The following is a 20,695-nucleotide window of genomic DNA, read 5'->3' as shown; positions in this document are numbered from 1 at the left end:
GAAAAATCTTTATCCTTATAGGAATCTTTATAAAAAAATGAATTGAGATTTTCGTATTCTACACGCAAAACTTTGATATTATGCCAGTTAACTTTTCCATTGGCATCATTTTTAACAAAATTTTGGCCCCATTGCTCTTGTAGGCTCTTAAGATCATAAAATCTATCATGCTTTAAATCATGAACTTTGTATGGTATACCAGTCTTTTTAGCGGTGGCTATTAATGTGATGTATTGATCTGCCGTATATATCGGTTTGCTTAAAAGATGTCTTTTTACTTGCTTTTCTATAACACTATGAACGTTATCTCCTTCATTTTGGGAGTGGCCTTGAATTAAATATTTATGAGTTATGCTTCGTATCTTATATTTTTGAACAGCATAGAAATACATCGAAAGCAAGTATTTATTTTTTTGCTGTCCAAAACAGTTGTCGGAGTAAAAAATTAAATCCAAATCTTGAGTACTATTTGCTTCTTGCACAATTTTTTGTATATATAAAAGAACGCACGTTCCTATTTCATTCGACCCACGCTTTCCTTCGACTTCAGTCCAGAAGAAGCATTCCACGTGGTTTGCTTTAAGGTCACTTACCGTAAAATTGTAACAATTTATTTTGCTTTTATAAAAAAAGCTAGAAGTTAATCCTTTTGGCAATGGAAGAACTGATTGCAAATCATATACAGCTACATTACCATATTGTTTATCTATATTTTTTTCTTTTCTACACAGTTCCTTTTCTTCGTGGTGTGAAGTGTAATCCTCATTTAAACTTCTTTTTCCATTTTCGTCGGAATTGGAAAACGATGTGCAAAGGTCACATTGATCTTTTTTCGGCTTAAAAAATGAAATGTTAAATTCTTCTTTGAATATTCTGCGGAACATAATGTTACTTCCGGGTGTTAAATGTTTATTTTCACACATTTCTTCATAGTCCTTGTATAAGTCTGTAATGCTTTTGCCGCTCTCTATAAACTCACGGGATGTTTGGGCGCGTAAGTAGTGGGACTCAATTTTCGGAATATCTTTTATAAATTGCCTTATTCCATCCTTGATTTCTGGGCTAACACTCTTGTGCTTATTATGCTTTCCACGATAATCAGGTTCCACAAATCCTTCTTCGCTCCTTTTTTTAATTACTGTTGCAATAACTCTATCATTTATATCGAGAGTTGATTTAAAAAATGTTTTGCATACTCGGATAAGTTTTGAGTCCATTTCCAAGAAAAAGGCGTTGTTAAAACTACGGTAATTTTGAGTGCTTGAATATCTATATTTGGGTCTTATCTGTTTTATGTGACTAGAAATGAATTCCCTCTGTCTTTGTAAGTTGCTTGTATCCCAATATTTTTGAAATATTTGATAACGTGAAGATTCCGTTATTTTTTCGTTGCACATAAAACGGCAGTTTTCTCTACAAGCAGTTCGCAAGCACTTTTCTTTTATTTTTCGTGTAGGATTAGATAGCGAAGTATATGAATATCCCGAGTTTCGCAAGTTTTGTTGACGTTTTTGTTTCTTGTTTTGTACTTTGTAATTAGTACTTTTTATTCTACCATCAACCAATTCCTGCATTTCTATGTCCGAAGAACTGCTTCGACTTACTAACGACGGATTGAAATCGTCATTCGAATCATCGCTGAATGGATCTGCAGAGCTATAACTATTATCAGTATGTATATCCTCTAAAGGCAAAGACGTAGAATAGTGTTGTACGTTTGGACACGTCATTTTAAATTTTAATTTACTATTGTTTGATCGTACAATATAAAATACAATAATTTTTCTATACATATTTAAATATTTTAATTATTACTGCAATGAGCAATCGATTTCGTTATCAGCAAGTATTTATGTTAAAGTAAATTTATTATAAACACGATATCATGAAAATGGTTATTACTAAAGAAGGATTGAATTATTTCATGAAAAGGGTCACAACTCAAAAAAATGTGAACAATTTTATCATAAAAAGAGTCACATTTCGAATTAAAATTATAAAGTAAAACAAATTTTATCAACAAAACTGTATCAACTCAAAATACAACCAAATTTAAATAAAACAATTTGATTATTTTTAACTTGAATAAAGGCTCAAATCAAAATAATACCTTTTTTATGAAAATATACGACGCATTTCTGTTTCAACTTTTGTATTAACTCAAAATAATACCTTTTTGTTGATATAAAGGTAGTCACTACATTATCACGAAAATAGTCTCAAATGTGGTTTTCAAGATGAAAGAGTATTCGGAATACGTTGAAATTTTTACAGTATATAGATATTGATGTTGTTAGATGATTTCTTGCAAAAAGTGGAATTTTAAAAATTTTGAGTTAATACCCTCTTGTTGATCAAGTGCGATATAATAATATTCTAAATCAACAATGTAATTCCGATTTCTCCAAAACCCGATCAGTTAACATCTACAATTCCCGGTCCAAATTCTAGGCTTTGTTGATCCATAGCACCACTAATTATATCCATAGAACTAACATCAACAACCTTGTCATTTTTATAAGTCAATTTGACTTTGATTGGATCAGAGTATATAACACGGTACTGTTTGATGTCATTATTTTTAATTTTCTTGCGACAAATGTAATGAATTTTTGCAATTACTGGAATATAATGATCATTTAGAAAAACTCTGCTGCTGGAATCGGTGTTAAGAACCTCATTAAGTTTTAGATTATAGTTTTGACGATAGTTCTTCATAATTGTGTCTCTTTTCAACACATTGTTTAGTTTTATCAATACGGCCGATTTTCTTCGTATCCATGTACAAAAGTTTACATCATATTCAGAAAGAACAACATTACAGGCCTTCCCTATAGCTAAAGCAACATCGTACAGGTTCCTAGTTTTTTCATCTTCTGATGGTAGGCCAGATACAATTATATCCGGGCGATTCAATTGCTTCATCAAAATGTTGTTTTCCTTCTCTAACTTGTTGAGCTTAGATAAAGTCTCCTCCTCAAAACTTTTGTTATGGGTTAAAGATTTGACTAGATCGGTTTTGATTTCACTTAATTGTGATGTAATACCATCTTTAATGAAATTGGTGAGGTCGTTAAGCTGTTTCTCCAGAGTCTCAAATTTATTTGCAAATGGATTCATTGGAGATTTTTCTACACAAGTTACACATCCAAAAATAAACCCAGACTTAGTTTTTAGAATGCTGTCGATCATGGACTGATTCATTGCCGGGTTGTGTTTTATAATGCAATTGTAATGCTGATGTGTGGTACAAAAGTCACATACAATAGAATCCGCTTTTTTACAGTCGGCTTTACAGTATCCACAAGTATTTGGCATTTTATTAATATCAGATCTCGCTTGATTTTTCTTCATTAAGAGTCACAGAGATTGCTATGAATATTTTTAGGTTATGAACACCAACACGTTTACTTATGCACAAAAGAGTATTATTTGGACTTATACTGTGGAAATTTTATTTTTATTTTAAATACAATTGTTCTTTGTGAATAATGGATACAATATAATCAAGTATGGTTTTTTTTTTCTCGAAATTATTTAGTAAATTAATAAAATTTTAGCGCACACTTTGTTTTATTTTTACTTTCTTGCCATGGCGTTGCCAGACTAATTCTAGCATAAATCTTTTATATAAATATTACTTGAACTAAAATAAAAAATAGGCTTTTAGAAAACAGATATAAAAAAATATGAGGACGAGATTTTAATATGAAATAAATAAATGATACAATTTTATATGATTGGTTTCAATTTAATACCCGTAACGTAAAAAAAGCAAAATATTTATAAAAAAAATGTCTATTAATTATTTTAATAAACATGTATAAAGCGAATCATTTAATTGTTTAAATATGCATTTAAAAATCAATAATCCATAATATGTTTCCTCAAATTAAATACAATGTGCAAATATACATAAATAATTTATTGACATTAAACCCCATAAAATTTGACAAAATATTTATATTGAGGATATTTTTAATCACACAATAAAAATTGCCATCATAATATAAAATTATAACAGCCAAAAGAAAAACAATTTAGAGTGTTATATTCGGCTGTGACGAATCTTATATACCCACCATCAACATTTATCTTGATAACTGAGATTTGTTAGGGGTAAATTTCACCTTACTAGATTCATGCTTTTAAATGTTATCGGAATCAAAATATGTATAGTTGTCCGAACAAAGTTTTTTATATATTTTGATCCAAAACTTTTTAACATATGGGCAAATCCTGCGTGACGAACGTTTCATTCGTACACGTTTTCATATTTAAATATGAAAATTTTTTGGTTTTTCAAATAAGATACTTCCAACGTATACTATACGCTATAGTGAGATTTAAGTGCAATTTCAAATGGCATAAGAAATTTCCTTTTAATTCCCATTTCTTGCGAAGTTTTTATTCGTAATTTTAGCGAATTTGGCATAATAAAGCACACAAAATCTTATTCCTAAAAGAAAGAGGAATGAAGAGAATTCTAATATAACTTATTTGCATGAAAAAACATGCAAATAAGTTATATTAGAAACGTTACGTGACGCTCGTTACAAATTATCCAGATGCTAGAAAATTATCTCCTTTTCCGTGAGAAGTTGCGAAAAATTCCATTCAAAGTGAAATTACTCAAAACTAATTTGTATTTAAATTGAATGGTCAAAAATATAGCTGTCAATCGAACCATCTTGTTAACATTTAAGTAATGATAAAAACACATTAAAACAATTAAAATTTGTTTGTGTAATACATATTAAGATATCTGAGCTAGTGTTGGATTTGGTAATCATTTTTGTATGAATGACCATCGAAATACATTTTGTATATATATAAAATAGAATATACATATCTAGTCTAATATTACAATTAAGAATTCCAAGTTTGATTCATTTAAATTTTTTTTTGTTGGTAGACGGTTTCTCGGACTTGCCCACAAATTTCGTTTTTTAAGGTTTTCTCGTAAAGTAATTGGATTTTGTAAAATTTTTAGTGGTTGAATCGGGAAATTTTCGTGCCTCTTAATCTAAACCTCTAGTTGACAGACAGTCAGACATGTTCCGTATAAGGGCCTTATATGGAAGCTATGACATATTAAGAGGCAATCGTCATAAAATTTGTGTGGTATTTAGATTTTTATAGTTATTCTCGGAAGTGTATCTTATTCAGCCTGATCTTCATGTATGATATCTACATACAAACAACTGAAGTGTGTGAAATTCTGGTTCGATATCGATATTTATAAGACGTTTATGTATGTTGATTATTGAGTTTTTCGGAGGTATATATATGGGAGCTATTACCAATATTGGGTACCCCGATAGACCAGTCGATAGTGTGCTGTACTATTAATCTGAGGGTTGTGGCTTCGATTCCCGCCAGAGACTCTGTGTGTATCTGCAGGCAAGCAATATCGCAGTTTGTGTTGTAAATAAAAGCGCTTTTTTTATTTTTGTTTTTTTAAAAAAAATTATGGACCGACTTCATGATGGCGAATTTCAAACTAATTGCGATATCTATAAGAGATTATGACGAATTTTAACCTGATAAAGATATTTATAAGAGATTTTTGGGTATTTCAGTGATTTTCGGAGTAGGACTGGATATTTTTGCATGGATACATCTGTTCTATAGGCATTTATGACCTATTTGCATGGGTACTGGGAGAAATCATGAGATGCTTTTTACAATTTTCAACAAAGCATGTCCTTTAAACATAAATAATTGTATTTTTTATCTGCAATACTATTCAGAAAGAAGTGATTGGGAAGTTTTGATTCACACGCCAAGGTCTATACTAACCTTGCCCCGTCTGACTACTATTTGTTTCGATCGATGCAGAACGCTCTCTCTGGGATACGCTTCATTTCAGAACAGAGTATCCGAAATTGACTTGATTCGTCATAGCTAAAATTACCAATATGTTGAATACATTTATGTATATTGTACAAATGTTCAAAAATAATTTTTTTTTTTAAATTTTTCTGGAGGTTATCGTACATTTTGATCCATAACTCTGGTTCTACTGGACGGATATTGCCCATTTTCAATACAAGTCATACCCTCACGTCCTTCTCTCTAGACCCTATCGTACCTTCAACAGATGGATAGAGATGGCTTAATCGCTTTAGTATGGTATAAGTACGCAGAATATATATATACTTACTTTTTGGTTATACGACCAATATTACGATATGTTACAAACGCAATGACAAAATCAATATACCACTCATCTTTTTGATGGTGGATATAAAAACGGTCGTTCATTCGAATAATTATTTATTCATATCACATGGGCAATAATGTTTTACTGCATTCGTTTTATTAAATGTAAAATTAATGAACAACACTCACATTTATTTCAATCCTTCTAACAGACATGCTGACGGACACTCTAAATACATACGTATTTAGTATGACATTAGTTTATCATGTCAATTGTAAAATGTTTGAGCAATGCGAGAATTTTTAAAAAATGTCTATTGCCGTTACAAATTCTATAAAAGAGTGGATCAGGTGAAGGCTGGTTTTGTACTATAGAAAATATATAATGAAGTTTAAGATGAAGGCAAAATGTTTAACTCATAATTAATTTATTTTTAAGGGCAGCTCTAATAAACTAATAAATATTTTTATTTATGATTTTTTTAAACACAATATTTGTAGGACCCAGCGAACATTTAGATCTAGTATTTAGTTAATATCTTAGTATTAACTTAATTTATATATAATTTAATAAATATTTGCTTTAATAACTATTTGTGATGCAGATAAAGTTTCTATCAAGTTTTATTTATGACAAAAATATTTAAAATTGGTAATTTAAATATTTGCTGGGTAAAAATATGATATGATATGTTTATTTTATTTTGTTTTCATTAGATCCCAAAAGTAAACAATTTAATTTGTGTATTGCAAAATATTTAATTTATAAAATTTGGAGAATACCAAATAAATAAAAAAGCAATAAACATGAATGAATATATCATATTTGTGTAACATAAAAAACTAATATTTTGAGCCTGTAAACCATACTCCTGTGGTTAAATGTGGCATCATATTTGCAAGCGAATAATGACACATTCAATTTGTTTTTAATAAAATATAAAAATAAATCTAATTTTCTATCCACATACATATATTTGTGTACATTGTACTGTTTTACTGAACTAAATTCTTAATTTAAAATAATATAATCCGTAGTAAAAGCATTAATATTATTTTGTGCCAAAATTATGTTCACTTTCTGTTTTTCATTTTTATACCCTACACCACCATTGTGGGGAGGGTATAATGCGTTTGTGCAGATATTTGTAACGCCCATAAATATTAATCTAACGTCCACCTTAAAGTATACCGATCGACTTAGAATCACTTTCTGAGTTATTTCGATCAAATTTGGTACATGCAATTATTTCGGCCCAAGCATAAATCTCTTAAAAATTTTGGTATACACATAAAATTAAACACAAATAACTTTTATATAGACATAAATGACATGATCTAATTTCAAGGCGATCCGTCCATAATTAGTCATAGGTCCCATCATAGCACTCCTCCGTAAATCATTCAAGAAAATAAATATTTGAAATTTTAAAAGAAAAATAATATGCTCATTTACTTAGTGTAGGGTATTATATGGTCGGGCTTGACCGACGATACTTTCTTTATAGAATACTTGTTAAATATTAAAGAATACTTTTGAAAAAAAAGTTGGCAGTCTTTTTTACTGAATAAGTCTATTTGGCATGAAGTGGACTAACTTTTTGGTTCTATTTTCGCCTATGTTATGTCATTCTTCCATGAAAACAGTTTTAAGCTCAGTCTTATTTGAAATTGGGCGTTTTTGGATTCTTCACTCCAACCCCTCCTACAAATGGTTTAGGTCTGGAGACTACAGGGGGTGTGGCAAGACATGAGCCGTATTATAGGCTGGAATACATGAGCCGTTGTCTTGCTGGATGGTAAATGATTTAGTTAAGTTTAGCTTCTCTGAGCTTTTTATGACATTCTCCTTCAAATGTTAAGGTAAACTGTCTTATCCATTATCTGGTCAATGAATACGACCTCTCCCACACCCGCAGAAGACATTCAGCCCAATACCAAAACAATTCCTCCACCATACTTTACTGTTTGTAAAACATTTTTGCCTTCATATACAGTGTTATGCTTTCGTCAGACCCTAGTGTGCCCATCAGTTCAGAAAATATTAAATTTACTTTCGTCTGTGAACAGTACTTAATCCCAAAAATCGCATTGCATATTTTCAAACTATTTGGCATAGTCTACTCCCTTTTTTTGATTACTAGCAAATGTTAACGGTTTGCATCTAGCCACACGTGAGTTATAACCAGCTTCAGGCAACGTTCTCCGAACATTTTTGTGGTGTACATCTTTGCCAAAATCTTGTTTAATCTTTGCGCCAACCTGGGAAGATGTTATTTTTAGATCAAGTCTTACTTTTCGTACGATTTGAGCACGTTCTTTCTGAGTTAATTTTCGAGGACGACTACATTTTCAAAGTTTGTTTGTTTTTTGACCTATTTACAATAGTCTGTATGGTAAAACGATTGCGATTCATTAATTCCCCGATCTCATCAAACGATTTGCCTTGGTTATGCAAATGTAAAGTTACTCTGCGCTGAGATTCAGAAGTTAGGGATAATCTTAAAAAGATAACAAACAAATTAAGTATTTTCCAAACTTTTTGAAACTTCTAAATTACGTAATGACTAAAAAATAATAACGGATCATAAGAGCATGGGACCATGCACTGGCCCTCATAAGCGATAGAAAGCCGAACAAATGTAAATCAAATCGAAAACACCTCAGCTCTAACCATGTAAAATTTCGTAACAATATCTCCAATAGTTCTCTAGATACCGTATTTTTTCCAAAAAAAAGTTTCTAAACCACTGTGCAATGCAGTGCTTTTAGAATGCCTTTTAAAAAATGACCGTTAGAGGACATTTGCAAGTGGGTTCTGAAAGTTGTAAAAAGTAAAATAAGGAATAACTTAATCATTAGCAAAACAACCACTTGCGACACTTTGAGCACTAAATAAACAAATTTGTGATTGCATTTTTACTTTTTTGAACTTTAGTTTTCTTTAACAACATCTTCGACCACTAATTTGATTACAGTTTTAGATCAACTGGAACACATATACAAAATTCAAAAGTTTATCAAAATTTTATTTAAAACGTGATCACACTGTGACTTCATCTCTATGGATCCTGCAATATTTCCAGCCCTTTTATACAAAATCCACATTCATCACAACAAGTCCTACCAAAACAAAACCTTTCTATCTTTCTAACATAATGCAATAATTGTTTTCTTTTTATAATAATTTCTCTATTTTCTTCTCTGAAACATTGCACTTCACTTCTTTGAAACACATTATTCTTCTACTTCACAAAAATAAAACCAAAAAACAAACAAACAAACTAAACAAATATCTCTGGTAAATGAAAATGCAATAATAAACAACAATAACAACAACAACAACAAACATATAATATGCAAAATGCATTGCAATGCAATGCACAGATACAATATTGAGGGACACATTTTGTGACAGCAACGACTTTGATGACGATTTTCAAAACCATCAAATGGCCACTTCACTGACAATGATGATGATGGGTGGAGGAGGTCATCATCCGCACTATTCGTTTAATAATGATAACTGTGATATTGTTGTCCTTAGAGATTTGTCATCTAGTTCTGATTCACTCTTTACAGACCCACTAACGCCCCCTCAAAGTACGAATAGCGTAACTGCGCCTGTGGGTTCAACAGCCGAACCATGCTCAACAACTGATGAAATCGATGACGACGATGTGGACGACGAGAACAACGGCGATGATATTAACATTGATGATGATATTGATGATGATGAGACCGTGGATGGACATGAACAAAATAGAAATCAAACGCACATTGGAACAGCATTCTATACACCAACATCAGCCACACAATTGCCAACTTCCCTGAAAGAATTAACGGCCAACACAACACTAATAACAAGAGCAACAGCAGCCGCTGTCACTGTAAAGGAACAACAGAGACCGCTTAGTGATATTAGCATAACTTCTGGTGACACTTCGGGCATTTTGTCGCCGACAACAGCCAGAGCTATATTCGAATTGCAAAGACGTCATCAAGCAGACAAGTTATCCCTGCTGTCCATAGCTAAAACTACATATTTGGTGTTGTTGCCCACTGATACGGCACCGCCTTCCGAGTCTAGCCCCGAATTAGAAACCGAAAGTCCTGATGAACAAATGGCTTTGCATCTGGGCAAGAAACTGGCACAAGTGCTGAGTGGGAATAGTGGCAGCGGCTCTGGCAATGCAAACTCCAATATTGGTAGTGGTGGTGTTGGTGCTGCAGGCACACCTGGTTCACCGATGCAAGATAATATTACATGTTGCAATGCAATTACCGGCACCAATGAACTGTTTAATATTGCCAAGGCAAAAAAGATTGAATTGCCGAGTTTATCATCACGTTTGGTGGCAACTGCACCACCAACACCAACCTCCATTGAGGCCCAAACAACAACGCATTCAAATGGTAAGTGGAAATATTTATTAATTGAAATTTATTATGTTGTTAGGTTTAGGAATTTATGAAAATAGAAAAGTAAATAACTCATTGTTGTCATACACGCAGAGAAAAAATATAGTTGGGCATGGTTACTGTAACCATTTCAATATTGTTAAAAGTTTTTTAACTATATTTTGGTCACAGTAACCATTTACATGATTGTATGGTTACAGTAAAAAATATATGTTTGTGACAATCATTCATATGATGATGGACTTATCATATTATGTTGCTCTCGGCTTAAGGCTTATCATAATCTGAGAACAACATATTATGATAAAATTATTCATCATAAATATGGTTGCCACAAACATATATTTGTTTACTGTAACCATATATATGGTTGATACAATCATGTGAATCATAAATTAACCATATTATGGTTACCACAAACATGTAAATGGTTACTGTGACTATAATATAGTTAAAAATCTTGCAACACTATTTAAATGGTTACAGTAACCATGCCCAATTCTATTTTTTCTCTGCGTGTACTTTCCTGGGTGAGTCCCATAAATACTCTCCCAATTTGTGAGTATATGGGCTGAGTATTGAGACTATTAACAACATAATTGCAAAATTTCAGAATCCAAGCTCTATATCAGTATTAGGTTGAAAAATATAAAAAAAAAATTAAAAAAAGTACTTTTGCCTAAATCTCGGAAATTTTAGGGTGTATTTTAAGCCCGGTTTTGTAATACACTCAGCAGGACCTTCAACCTGCACTAGGCCATTGCCCAAGTTATTGATCATTCGAAAACAATGTCTTTGATTAAAATTTACTGTTTTGTGAATTTTTTACAAAAACACACTAGCGGAGTTCACTATTAAGTGCGAATGTTATTGCATTATTGCTAATGCAAAATTATATAGGTTTTTGTGTGTATTTTGTAATTGAATTACTGTACAATTTTGCATTTGCAATAATGCAAGACTATTGTGAACTCCGATATTATATCAAAAATGCGTTTTTTGAAATTGTAACACTATGGAAGAGTTGTGGCAACTTACCAAATTGATTGAGTTTGCCAAAATTACATCAACATCCGAACCCGCTCGCAGGGCTACTTGCAATAACTCAAGGCAGAGGCTTTTTAAACCCCTACAAAATTTTGATGTATTGTGGTTCCAGTAGTACAAATGTGGTGCAAATTTTAAATTCTATGGAAAAGTTTTTTTTTTTTTTAATTGTGCATTTTTTTAGACGTTTCTCCACATAATTTATGATACCTCAAAAAGGGTTAGTCCGATATTATTAAAATAAATATAGAAAAGTTTAATACCCACATATAATAGCAACAAAATGAGATATCGATCATAAAAATCGATTGATCCTTTTCGAATTTATCACAATTAATTGAATTCGCTCATTTTAAAAAATGTTGCTGTTACATACAATTGAGTAGTTAATGTTCTTCTTTCGATTGAATGAATTTTAAAAACATTTTCCCCATGCTATGTACAAAAATATACATATATATTGTGTTGTAATCGGCTGAGTAGTTTCGGATTTATAATAACAAATCGTAACCAACCAGAAGACACCTGTGCCGAATGCCTAAGAGTCGATTAATATATTAGGACATTATGACAATAAGGCTGATATGAGACCTTGTGAATTGACCAACGATATACCAACAGTTACTTTTGAACTGGGTGTGCGACATGTAAAATGTCCACTCAAAATACACGCTTGTACGCACATACAATTTTCGGAAAATAAGCGAATTCACTTAATTGTGAAAAAATTAGAAAGTAATCCATTGATTTTTATGATCGATATCTCAATTTATTCCTATTTTATATGGCATTGCGATAAAGTAATAAATCAAAATAATTTCTGCCGTTTTCAATTTTTCATAATTTTTTTAAAACAAAATAATTTTATATTTTCAAACAAAAAATATATTTTTTTGCTTCAATCTGTTATTATAAATCCGAAACTACTGAGCCAATTAAAACACAACATATATGTGAAAATTTGGGGAAAATGTTTATAAAAGAAGAACATTAACTACTCAATTTTATGTATATCAAACAAAACAGCAAAATTTCGTGAAAATGAGCGAATTCACTTAATTGTGAATAAATTCGAAAGGAATCAAGCGATTTTTGCAGATGCGTTTGTGCAGATGTTTGTAACGCCCAAAAATATTAGTCTAACACCTTAAAGTATACCGATCGACTTAGAATCACTTTCTGAGTCGATTAAACGATGTCCGTCCGTCCGTCTGGTTGGCTGGCTGTCCATGTAGACCTTATGCGCAGAGTACAGGTCGCAATTTTGAAGATATTTCGATGAAATTTGGTACATATTATTTTTTCGACTTAAGGACCAAGCCTATTGAAACTGGCTGAAATCGGTCAATTATTTCACCTAGCCCCCATACAAATGTCCTCCCGAAATTGGACTTTATCGGTCATAAATGTTTAATTTATACACGTATCTCCACAAATTCCGCTCCAAATAAGTTTTATATACACAAAATTCATGTCACCAAATTTTGTTACGATCGGTCCATAATTAGTCATAGCTCCCATATAAGGCCCACTTACGAAAATCACTCAAAAATATAAATTATTGAAATTTTAAAAGAAAAATGTTTTTGCTCTTTTACTTAGTGTAGGGTATTATATGGTCGGGCTTGACCGACCATACTTCCTTACTTGTTTAAACACAAAAATTTGATATTTTCACGTAAAAAATATATTTTTTGCTTCAATTTGTTATTATAACTCCGAAACTACTGATCCGATTAAAACGCAATATATAACCAGATTAAAGGTTATGTAAATTTGAACTTTTCTAAGTTTACTCCAATAATATCGGTTAACCCTTTTTGAAATATCATAAATTGTGTGGAGAAACATCTAAAAAAATTTTAGAAACAATTTTTTTAAAAAAAAATTATCCACAGAATTCAAAAATTTTATCATTTTTGTACTTAGGGAACCATGATGCATCGTGTCTATATAGTAGTTGGTGAAGCCATTTTTTCTGTTGATCTGTGTTATAATATGTAAGTGAAACCAAAATTTACCGATTTTTAAATTTGTGCGGTTTTTTTAACAGATCATTGTGACAATAACATTTAAAATATGTTGTAATTAGCAAGAGTTTAAGCTATATCTTATTAAAGTCGGAACATCGGTAATATAACACGACCTTCTTAAACATTTTTCGAAAATTTATATTACGAAACACATTTTGCTTTCGACAACTGCCGCGAGAATGAATACCATCAAAAGTTATATGAAATAAAAGCTTGATACCGAAATCCTGAATGCATTAAAATATTTGAAGGACTTACAATTTTATAAACCAAAATATATTTTTCTAATCTCAAAATTATTCTTAAATTTTTCACATTATAGGTCTGTTCATTTACTTTCCCAGTAAATACTTGCAACGAGACAATAAAATTAAAATTTACAAAATTACTCTCTTAAATTCTCAAAAATAGTAAAAAGTAAATGAACGCTTTTCCAGTAACAATTGTTTTATACACACAATTTTCTTATTTTGTTTCTTTTAAAATGTATAAATACTCACATTTTCTTCAATTTTATTGAAAATTCTTTTGTTTTGACATTTTTTCACCACAAAAATAAAATTTTAAATAAATAAAGAATAACACAAAACATATGAAATATAAACTGCTAACTATTACGAGTTCAAAATAGAACTTGTAATAGTTTGCAACGAGAGAACACTCTTTAAAATTTATACGCTCTTGATTTTTTCTCTACTTGCAAGTTTTTGAGTTAATGAACGCTTTTCCAGTAACAATTGTTACTAACTAGTAACAACTTTTAGTTATTGAACATAGCTTATATTTCGAATTTGAAAATATTGAATTTTAACTATAATGAAGGAAAATTATCATGAACAGTATGTTTTGAACGGTTCTTACTTTTTAACCAACATTTACTCATTGCAAATTACGTCTAATATTACCTGAAATGTATAAATATCAGCTGTTAATGAATTTGTGAAAAAAATAAATATGTATGTGAATATTTTTTTATTTTTGCTGTATTACCAAGACTAAACCAGTTTAAAGGATCATCAACGCATTTTTTGTTACTCATTCACAATAAGTTGTACTCCTGGCGTCTTAATTAAATGATTAAATAATCATATGAAAATCTGAATCTCAACGAAAAATTCATTTTCAGTTTATCCAACTTTGTTGTTGTTTTAACTCAACCTAAATTTAATTATGAATGATTGTAGATAAATGTTTGCGTACAATGGGTGGGTGAATGAATTTGTGTTCTGCCACACCTTTGATTCGAAAAATTGCTGAGGGCAGGCTCAACACACGAATACAGAATTTTATAGAATTGTATGGGTTTATTTTCATTTTCGTCTCTCAAAATGTTTTCAAGTCAATGCAAATATTTTTGTAAAGAATCTCAAAAGCGTTTTAACAAATACTCACATTCAGATCTAAACAGGCGGCATGATGACGGAGAAGAAGTGGAAATAGCAGCAACAGCAAATACTCGTACATCTATATGCATATACTAGACTGCTCCAAGATTGTGTGGCCCAAAAAAGAAATCCGGTAATATGCTCCTGCAATTGTTCTTTAGAGTGAAAAACATATTCTGCAAAACGTTCGACAAGGCCCGTTTAAAATTTGTTAGGTACACACGGTTTTTACGTTAAATTCGCTTTGGTTGGACTTGTATCGAGTTTCGCTTAATTATAACCAACACCACCATAGCACGGTGGGGCATAATCATAATTTTTTGGTCCGATCGGGCGTAACCAAGAAGTATTCGAGTTTAAGTTATTAAATGGGCCCAACAAATGCTCCAGCGGCGGCGCTATGAGGGCTTAAAGTAGGGTACTTTCGATATGTAAAATTTTTAATACCGATTATTTCAAAAAAATTTGATTCTGCCCACTCAATGCTAGGTTCTTAACCAACAACTCGATAACCTCGAGTGCGCAGATGATATCGGCCTATTTTCATACAGCTATAAATATCTGGCATCTGAACTTAAATACATCCAAACAGGGGCCATAAAAGCTGGTCGAAAAATAAACGTAAGCAAATGTAATGTAATGCGCTGCAATACAGTAAACACTAACAAGTTTCGCATAGAGAACATTGAACTAAAAATAATCTCGTCAATTTGCTACCTAGGCAGCATCTTACACAGGTAGCTCCAGCAAATATGTAGCGTACCGAATCTCAAAAGCCAACCACGCATTCGGTAACCTTCGGTCCATACTAGGGTTCCTAATTTCCCGAACTTTTTTCTTTCCCGGGAGGAAATTAAAAAATGGTTTCATTCCCGGGAATTTTTTAATACTAAATTAAACCAGAAAATTTGTTTCGAATAAATTGACTTGTAATTATACCAGGGTTTTAAAAGAATTATAAAATAACTATATTTGGTTGTACAGTGTTGGTACAGCCTTTATAAGGATTTCTAATTTAATAGTGACATTTTATTGGTATTATCACAGTCTTAGTTTTAAGAATTTCGACTATGTTAAATCTATAAAACATGCGTAGTTAGAGACATTTTTCATATCTGATTGCAGAAAAAAAAATTTGAACCACTATTATTGTTATTTTCTCAAAATATGAATTATATTCATTGAATATTCCTAAAAATTGTAATGTTAGGCATCTTAATAATTCCTCTAACAGCATAAACTTTAAATTAATAACCAAATTTGTATGCTGTGGCTTGAGTTTAGTGAAAAAAATTCGGTTATTTCAACCGTAATTCTTCTTTGCCAACTGACTATCTATTGTTAGAACCGAAAAATCTATGGATATAATGAGAAAGGAGAAAACTTATGAAGAAATTCCCGAAAATTCCCGACAAACATTTCCCGAAAATTAACAAATAAATATTCCCGGGAATTCCCGAGAAATTTTTACCTTTTCAAAAAGTTGGTTTATTTCCTTTAAATAAACCGGATACTTTTGATTGCAAATAAAAGCCGTTTAGTAGTTTAAAACTTGTAACAAGTCTTTATTTATTTAAAATGTACAACAACCATAGAATTAAATAGCTACTCAATGTTTTTTATACACGTTTATAAATTCGCAGAAAACAGACATACTTTATAATGTACACGATTTCACTGGAAAATACAGCACACTTTAAGGCACTCAGTTGATGTTTATTCGAATAGCATCTCTGATAAACTCACTAACGACTGCAACCTCTGCCACTATTTATAACACTGCCATCTGCACTCTAGATTGTTCTTTAACTGTCAAATTTCGTATATTCGAATTCTAGAGCTTTCGATGTTAATTAGTGTTGCCATACTTACAATCAATGATCCACACAAAGCTATTATTCAATGTTAATAATACCCACAGATATTTTACAGTTTGAGAGGCACTGCTGTTTAAAAGCATTATGCAAATATCATCAAACCGAATAGAATGGAATAGATTCGTTGTAGTCCTTTGTTCACAATAGGAACCAGAAGACATAATATATATGTATATAATCTAAAGATAAATATACATATCTAAAATATAAATTGATACCATAAAATGTTCCTTAAAAATATCATATTCTTTTAAAAATCTATATAGATTTTTAATTATATTTTCTAACAAAATTTAAATATCGTTCTGCTCAACTGTTATTTCACACTAGCGAATTTTTAACTTAAAGCTATTTTCAGATAGTATTGTTCACCTTTAAAGTTCAAGTTAGACTTATTTAGATACGAAATTTTTAAAACTAATCAGCCTAACTAAAAAAGAAATTTTAAAGTTAATTTTTGTTAAAGTCGACTTTATTTTAAAATAGAGCTTTTGTTTTATTTTTGCACCATAAGAAATATTTTAAAAAAGTTTTTAAAACTTTTTTTAACTCATACATTCAAATAAATGAAAATATTTGTCAATGAATGTAAATAAAAAAATTGTAATTTCATAAAATTAAAAACAAAAATGTACATAAAAGTTCAAAACAAAAAATAACATTTTAAATCATATTTGAAATTTGTTGTATGGTACGAAATTTAAAATAAGTGTCAAGTGGCTTTTGTGGTTAGGCTGATTGTTGTTTTTAATTTTTTTTCAACATTTAATTTTTAAATTTTTTTGAAAAATATTCAAACAAAATATACAACCTCTAAACGTTATCCGTTGTTGGTAAAATTTTCAGCATTTGGTTTTTATAAGACGCAGAACAATTTTAGACTTTGGTAACGTCGTAAATCCAAAAAGTGCAAATTAAGAACCACCTTAATATACAGTGTACGTACGTATGAATGAAACGAAAATGAAAATCCTTAAATGTCCATTGGTTTGTTAATTTAGCAATTTTCCTTTTAAATTATTTTCTAGCTTCTAATACTACAACAGCAGCGACTACAACTACTACAACTTTTACTAAAATAAAAGAATAGTATGAAACAAAAATGCAAGATTAGACAGAAAGTCCAGACACATACACATATTCTTTCATTCATTCATTCATTTATACACACTTCAGACTCAGTTGGATTCATCTGATTTTTTTACAATATTTTTTTTTTTATTTGCTGTTGTAGTTGGGTGTGTTGTTGTGTTAGTAGTAGGTATTGTTTAAATGTATTTCTAAATGGAAAATAAAAAAGAATATTTGAAGTTCTTTATTTAACAAGAGGTAATTAACCTTTTGACTAGAACCATCTGGAGCAGGAGTAAGTAACATCAGCAGCACCAGCTGCTGCCATAGTAGCAGCAATCAAAGATAACTTGAATAAATACCAAATTATTCTTAAGTGTATTTGAAGTATATTTGCAGTGTTTAACTTTTCCTTCTGATAACAAAATACAGAACAACAACAACAACAATTCCAAGAGCAAATAGAAAAAAGTAACATTTTCATTATTGACACATTTTAAAATGTTTAAGAAGTAACAAAAAAAATATACTAGAAACATAGAAAGACAGACTAAAAAGTTTAAATCCCAATTGTAGTCACCCCTTGACTATAAATATTATATCTGTGTGAGTTTATTTACATACTAATCCACACATGCATAAAAGGACAAATTCTTTGAATGTTAAGTGTTGCCATTTTTGTGTTTAACATACTCAGATAGATACCAAGGATACAATGAGTTTCCTATTTATTTATTTACTGACCGACCTGGTGCAGATTGTGTTAAAAGCAAAGAAATGAACATTTAATAATCAGCAGGGAAACCGGAAATATGCTCTAAAAAAAGCGTTTTAGGCGCTTTAAATATGCAGTAAAAACTTTAAAATATGCTCTTAAAATTTAAAAAATATGCTCTTAAAAAAACAAACTTTTACATAATTTTTAACCAAAAAAAAATTACTTAAATTTTCAAATAAAAATCGTTGTCTATTGGATCTGAAAACATTTTTATACATAGAAAATGTTCTTTCGACATCAACTGATGTTACAGGAGCAAATTTAAAAGACAATATTTCTTTAACACTTAGAACGGTTATGTTTGAATTAGAACTAAAATTTGATATTTAGATGGAGCTATTATTAAAATAGTGCTTATTTTATATTAAAACAAGTAAGAGAGCTATATTCGGCTGTGCCGAATCTTATATACCCTTCACCTAATTATACTTCAAAATAAAAAATTTAAATATTTTTAGGTGAACAAAAATTTTGTTTCAGTTTTTTAATTTTTTGGAATAAAATTTTTTTTTTTTTTAGGTGAACATTTTTTTTCAGTTTTTTTCATTTTTTAGATAAAAAATTTTTTCGAATTGTTATTTTAAATTTAAAAAAAAAATTCTGTTTTTTAAATTTTTTTTTTTGGTGACAAGCCATCTATTTTTCAATTTTGAATTTTAAACAAAGGAAGTAAAAACCTGTAACACAACAGCGAAAAATAAGTAAGACAAAATTTGTTTTTGATAAACTCAAAATATGCTATTAAACAGTAAAATATGCTCTAAAAACGCAAAATATGACATAAATATGCTCTTAAAACAAATATATGCAAAAATATGTATTTAAGGGTAATATATGCAAAAATATGCACTAACAAATCGATGCCAAAATTCTTAAATAGTTCTGAAACGTGTAAATATCTTATCCATGTGCTCATTAGACTCACCAGAAAAAACATGCATTTGCATATTTTGGTTTCCCTGATAATCAGCATTCTATTGCTTTTATCTTGTTACATAGCAGACAAACAAAATAGATTGTGTACATGAGTTGACGACAGGTCTTCGCAGAAATCCTGTTAGTGGCTAATAATTTAAGATACAACTTGTGTTGGCTTAATTTAAAGTCAATAGAAATTCTTATCTTTTCTACTAAATCGGGCCTCTAGAAAGTGATTTCATGGCAAATCATAAGCGTTTAAAGACATATCAGTGTTACTACAAAACTGCTTCCAAAAATAACCGTTTGACTTATTCATAGACGTATTGACAAAACTAAATCATGGGGTTTAAAATAGTGTTAACAGTGTCAGTGTTAACTAACCAGTAGTTAAGCAAGTAGTAAATAAATCTATCCCTTATAGACAGTAATTGTCACTAATGTCTGATCACTTGGTTGGCTCCAATTTATATATTTTTGGTCATTTGACAAAATATCTAGATATATATACATCTAGAATGTAGCCACTTTAAACATTTATATTTTACTGTACTTTTATGTGATTAATTCGTACAAATTGGTTTTATAGAAATTGTGTAGATTTTGTACTGTACTTTAGAAAGTAGTTATCTTAACCACCAGATGTAATCTATTGGAGAGTTGTCGGAAGAAGGTTTTTTACATGCTATCGGTTATTGGACGGTCAATAAGATGTCTCTTTAACTATTTGAGTTTAATTAGCCTCTGTACATGTTTAATATAACTAGTTATGTAGGTGATATTTAACCGGTATGTAAATCCAATGCGTTGACAACTTTGGACCAACTATCAGACAGTTTCATTTTAACCAAATAGGGTCAACTGACGACCTGCTTAGGACATGCACGTGTTAAAATAGATAGTCACTTCACTACTTATGTAACTAGTTGTCACCCTAAGTGATAGGTAAATTCGCTAGTTCACTGCTGGGTATTCATTAAAATATATATGGGCATTTCC

The 20,695-nt window shown here is 30.5% G+C and overlaps 1 protein-coding gene across 3 annotated transcripts in view; it reads left to right on the top strand.

Moving 5' to 3' along the window:
* The window catches only part of capu (cappuccino), a 253,224-nt gene that overhangs the window by 135,945 nt on the left and 96,584 nt on the right, over window positions 1–20,695 (top strand). For all 3 annotated transcript variants that reach the window (XM_065501681.1, XM_065501682.1, XM_065501683.1), the window contains exon 3: window positions 9,748–10,581. In XM_065501681.1, the coding sequence (XP_065357753.1) occupies window positions 9,748–10,581 (834 nt within the window). The remainder of the gene's footprint in view (window positions 1–9,747; window positions 10,582–20,695) is intronic.

The sequence above is a fragment of the Calliphora vicina genome, chromosome 2, assembly GCF_958450345.1.
Source record: "Calliphora vicina chromosome 2, idCalVici1.1, whole genome shotgun sequence".
Taxonomy (NCBI): domain Eukaryota; kingdom Metazoa; phylum Arthropoda; class Insecta; order Diptera; family Calliphoridae; genus Calliphora; species Calliphora vicina.
Note: the sequence above shows the minus strand (reverse complement) of the source record. Positions and strands in the feature narration are given on the sequence as shown.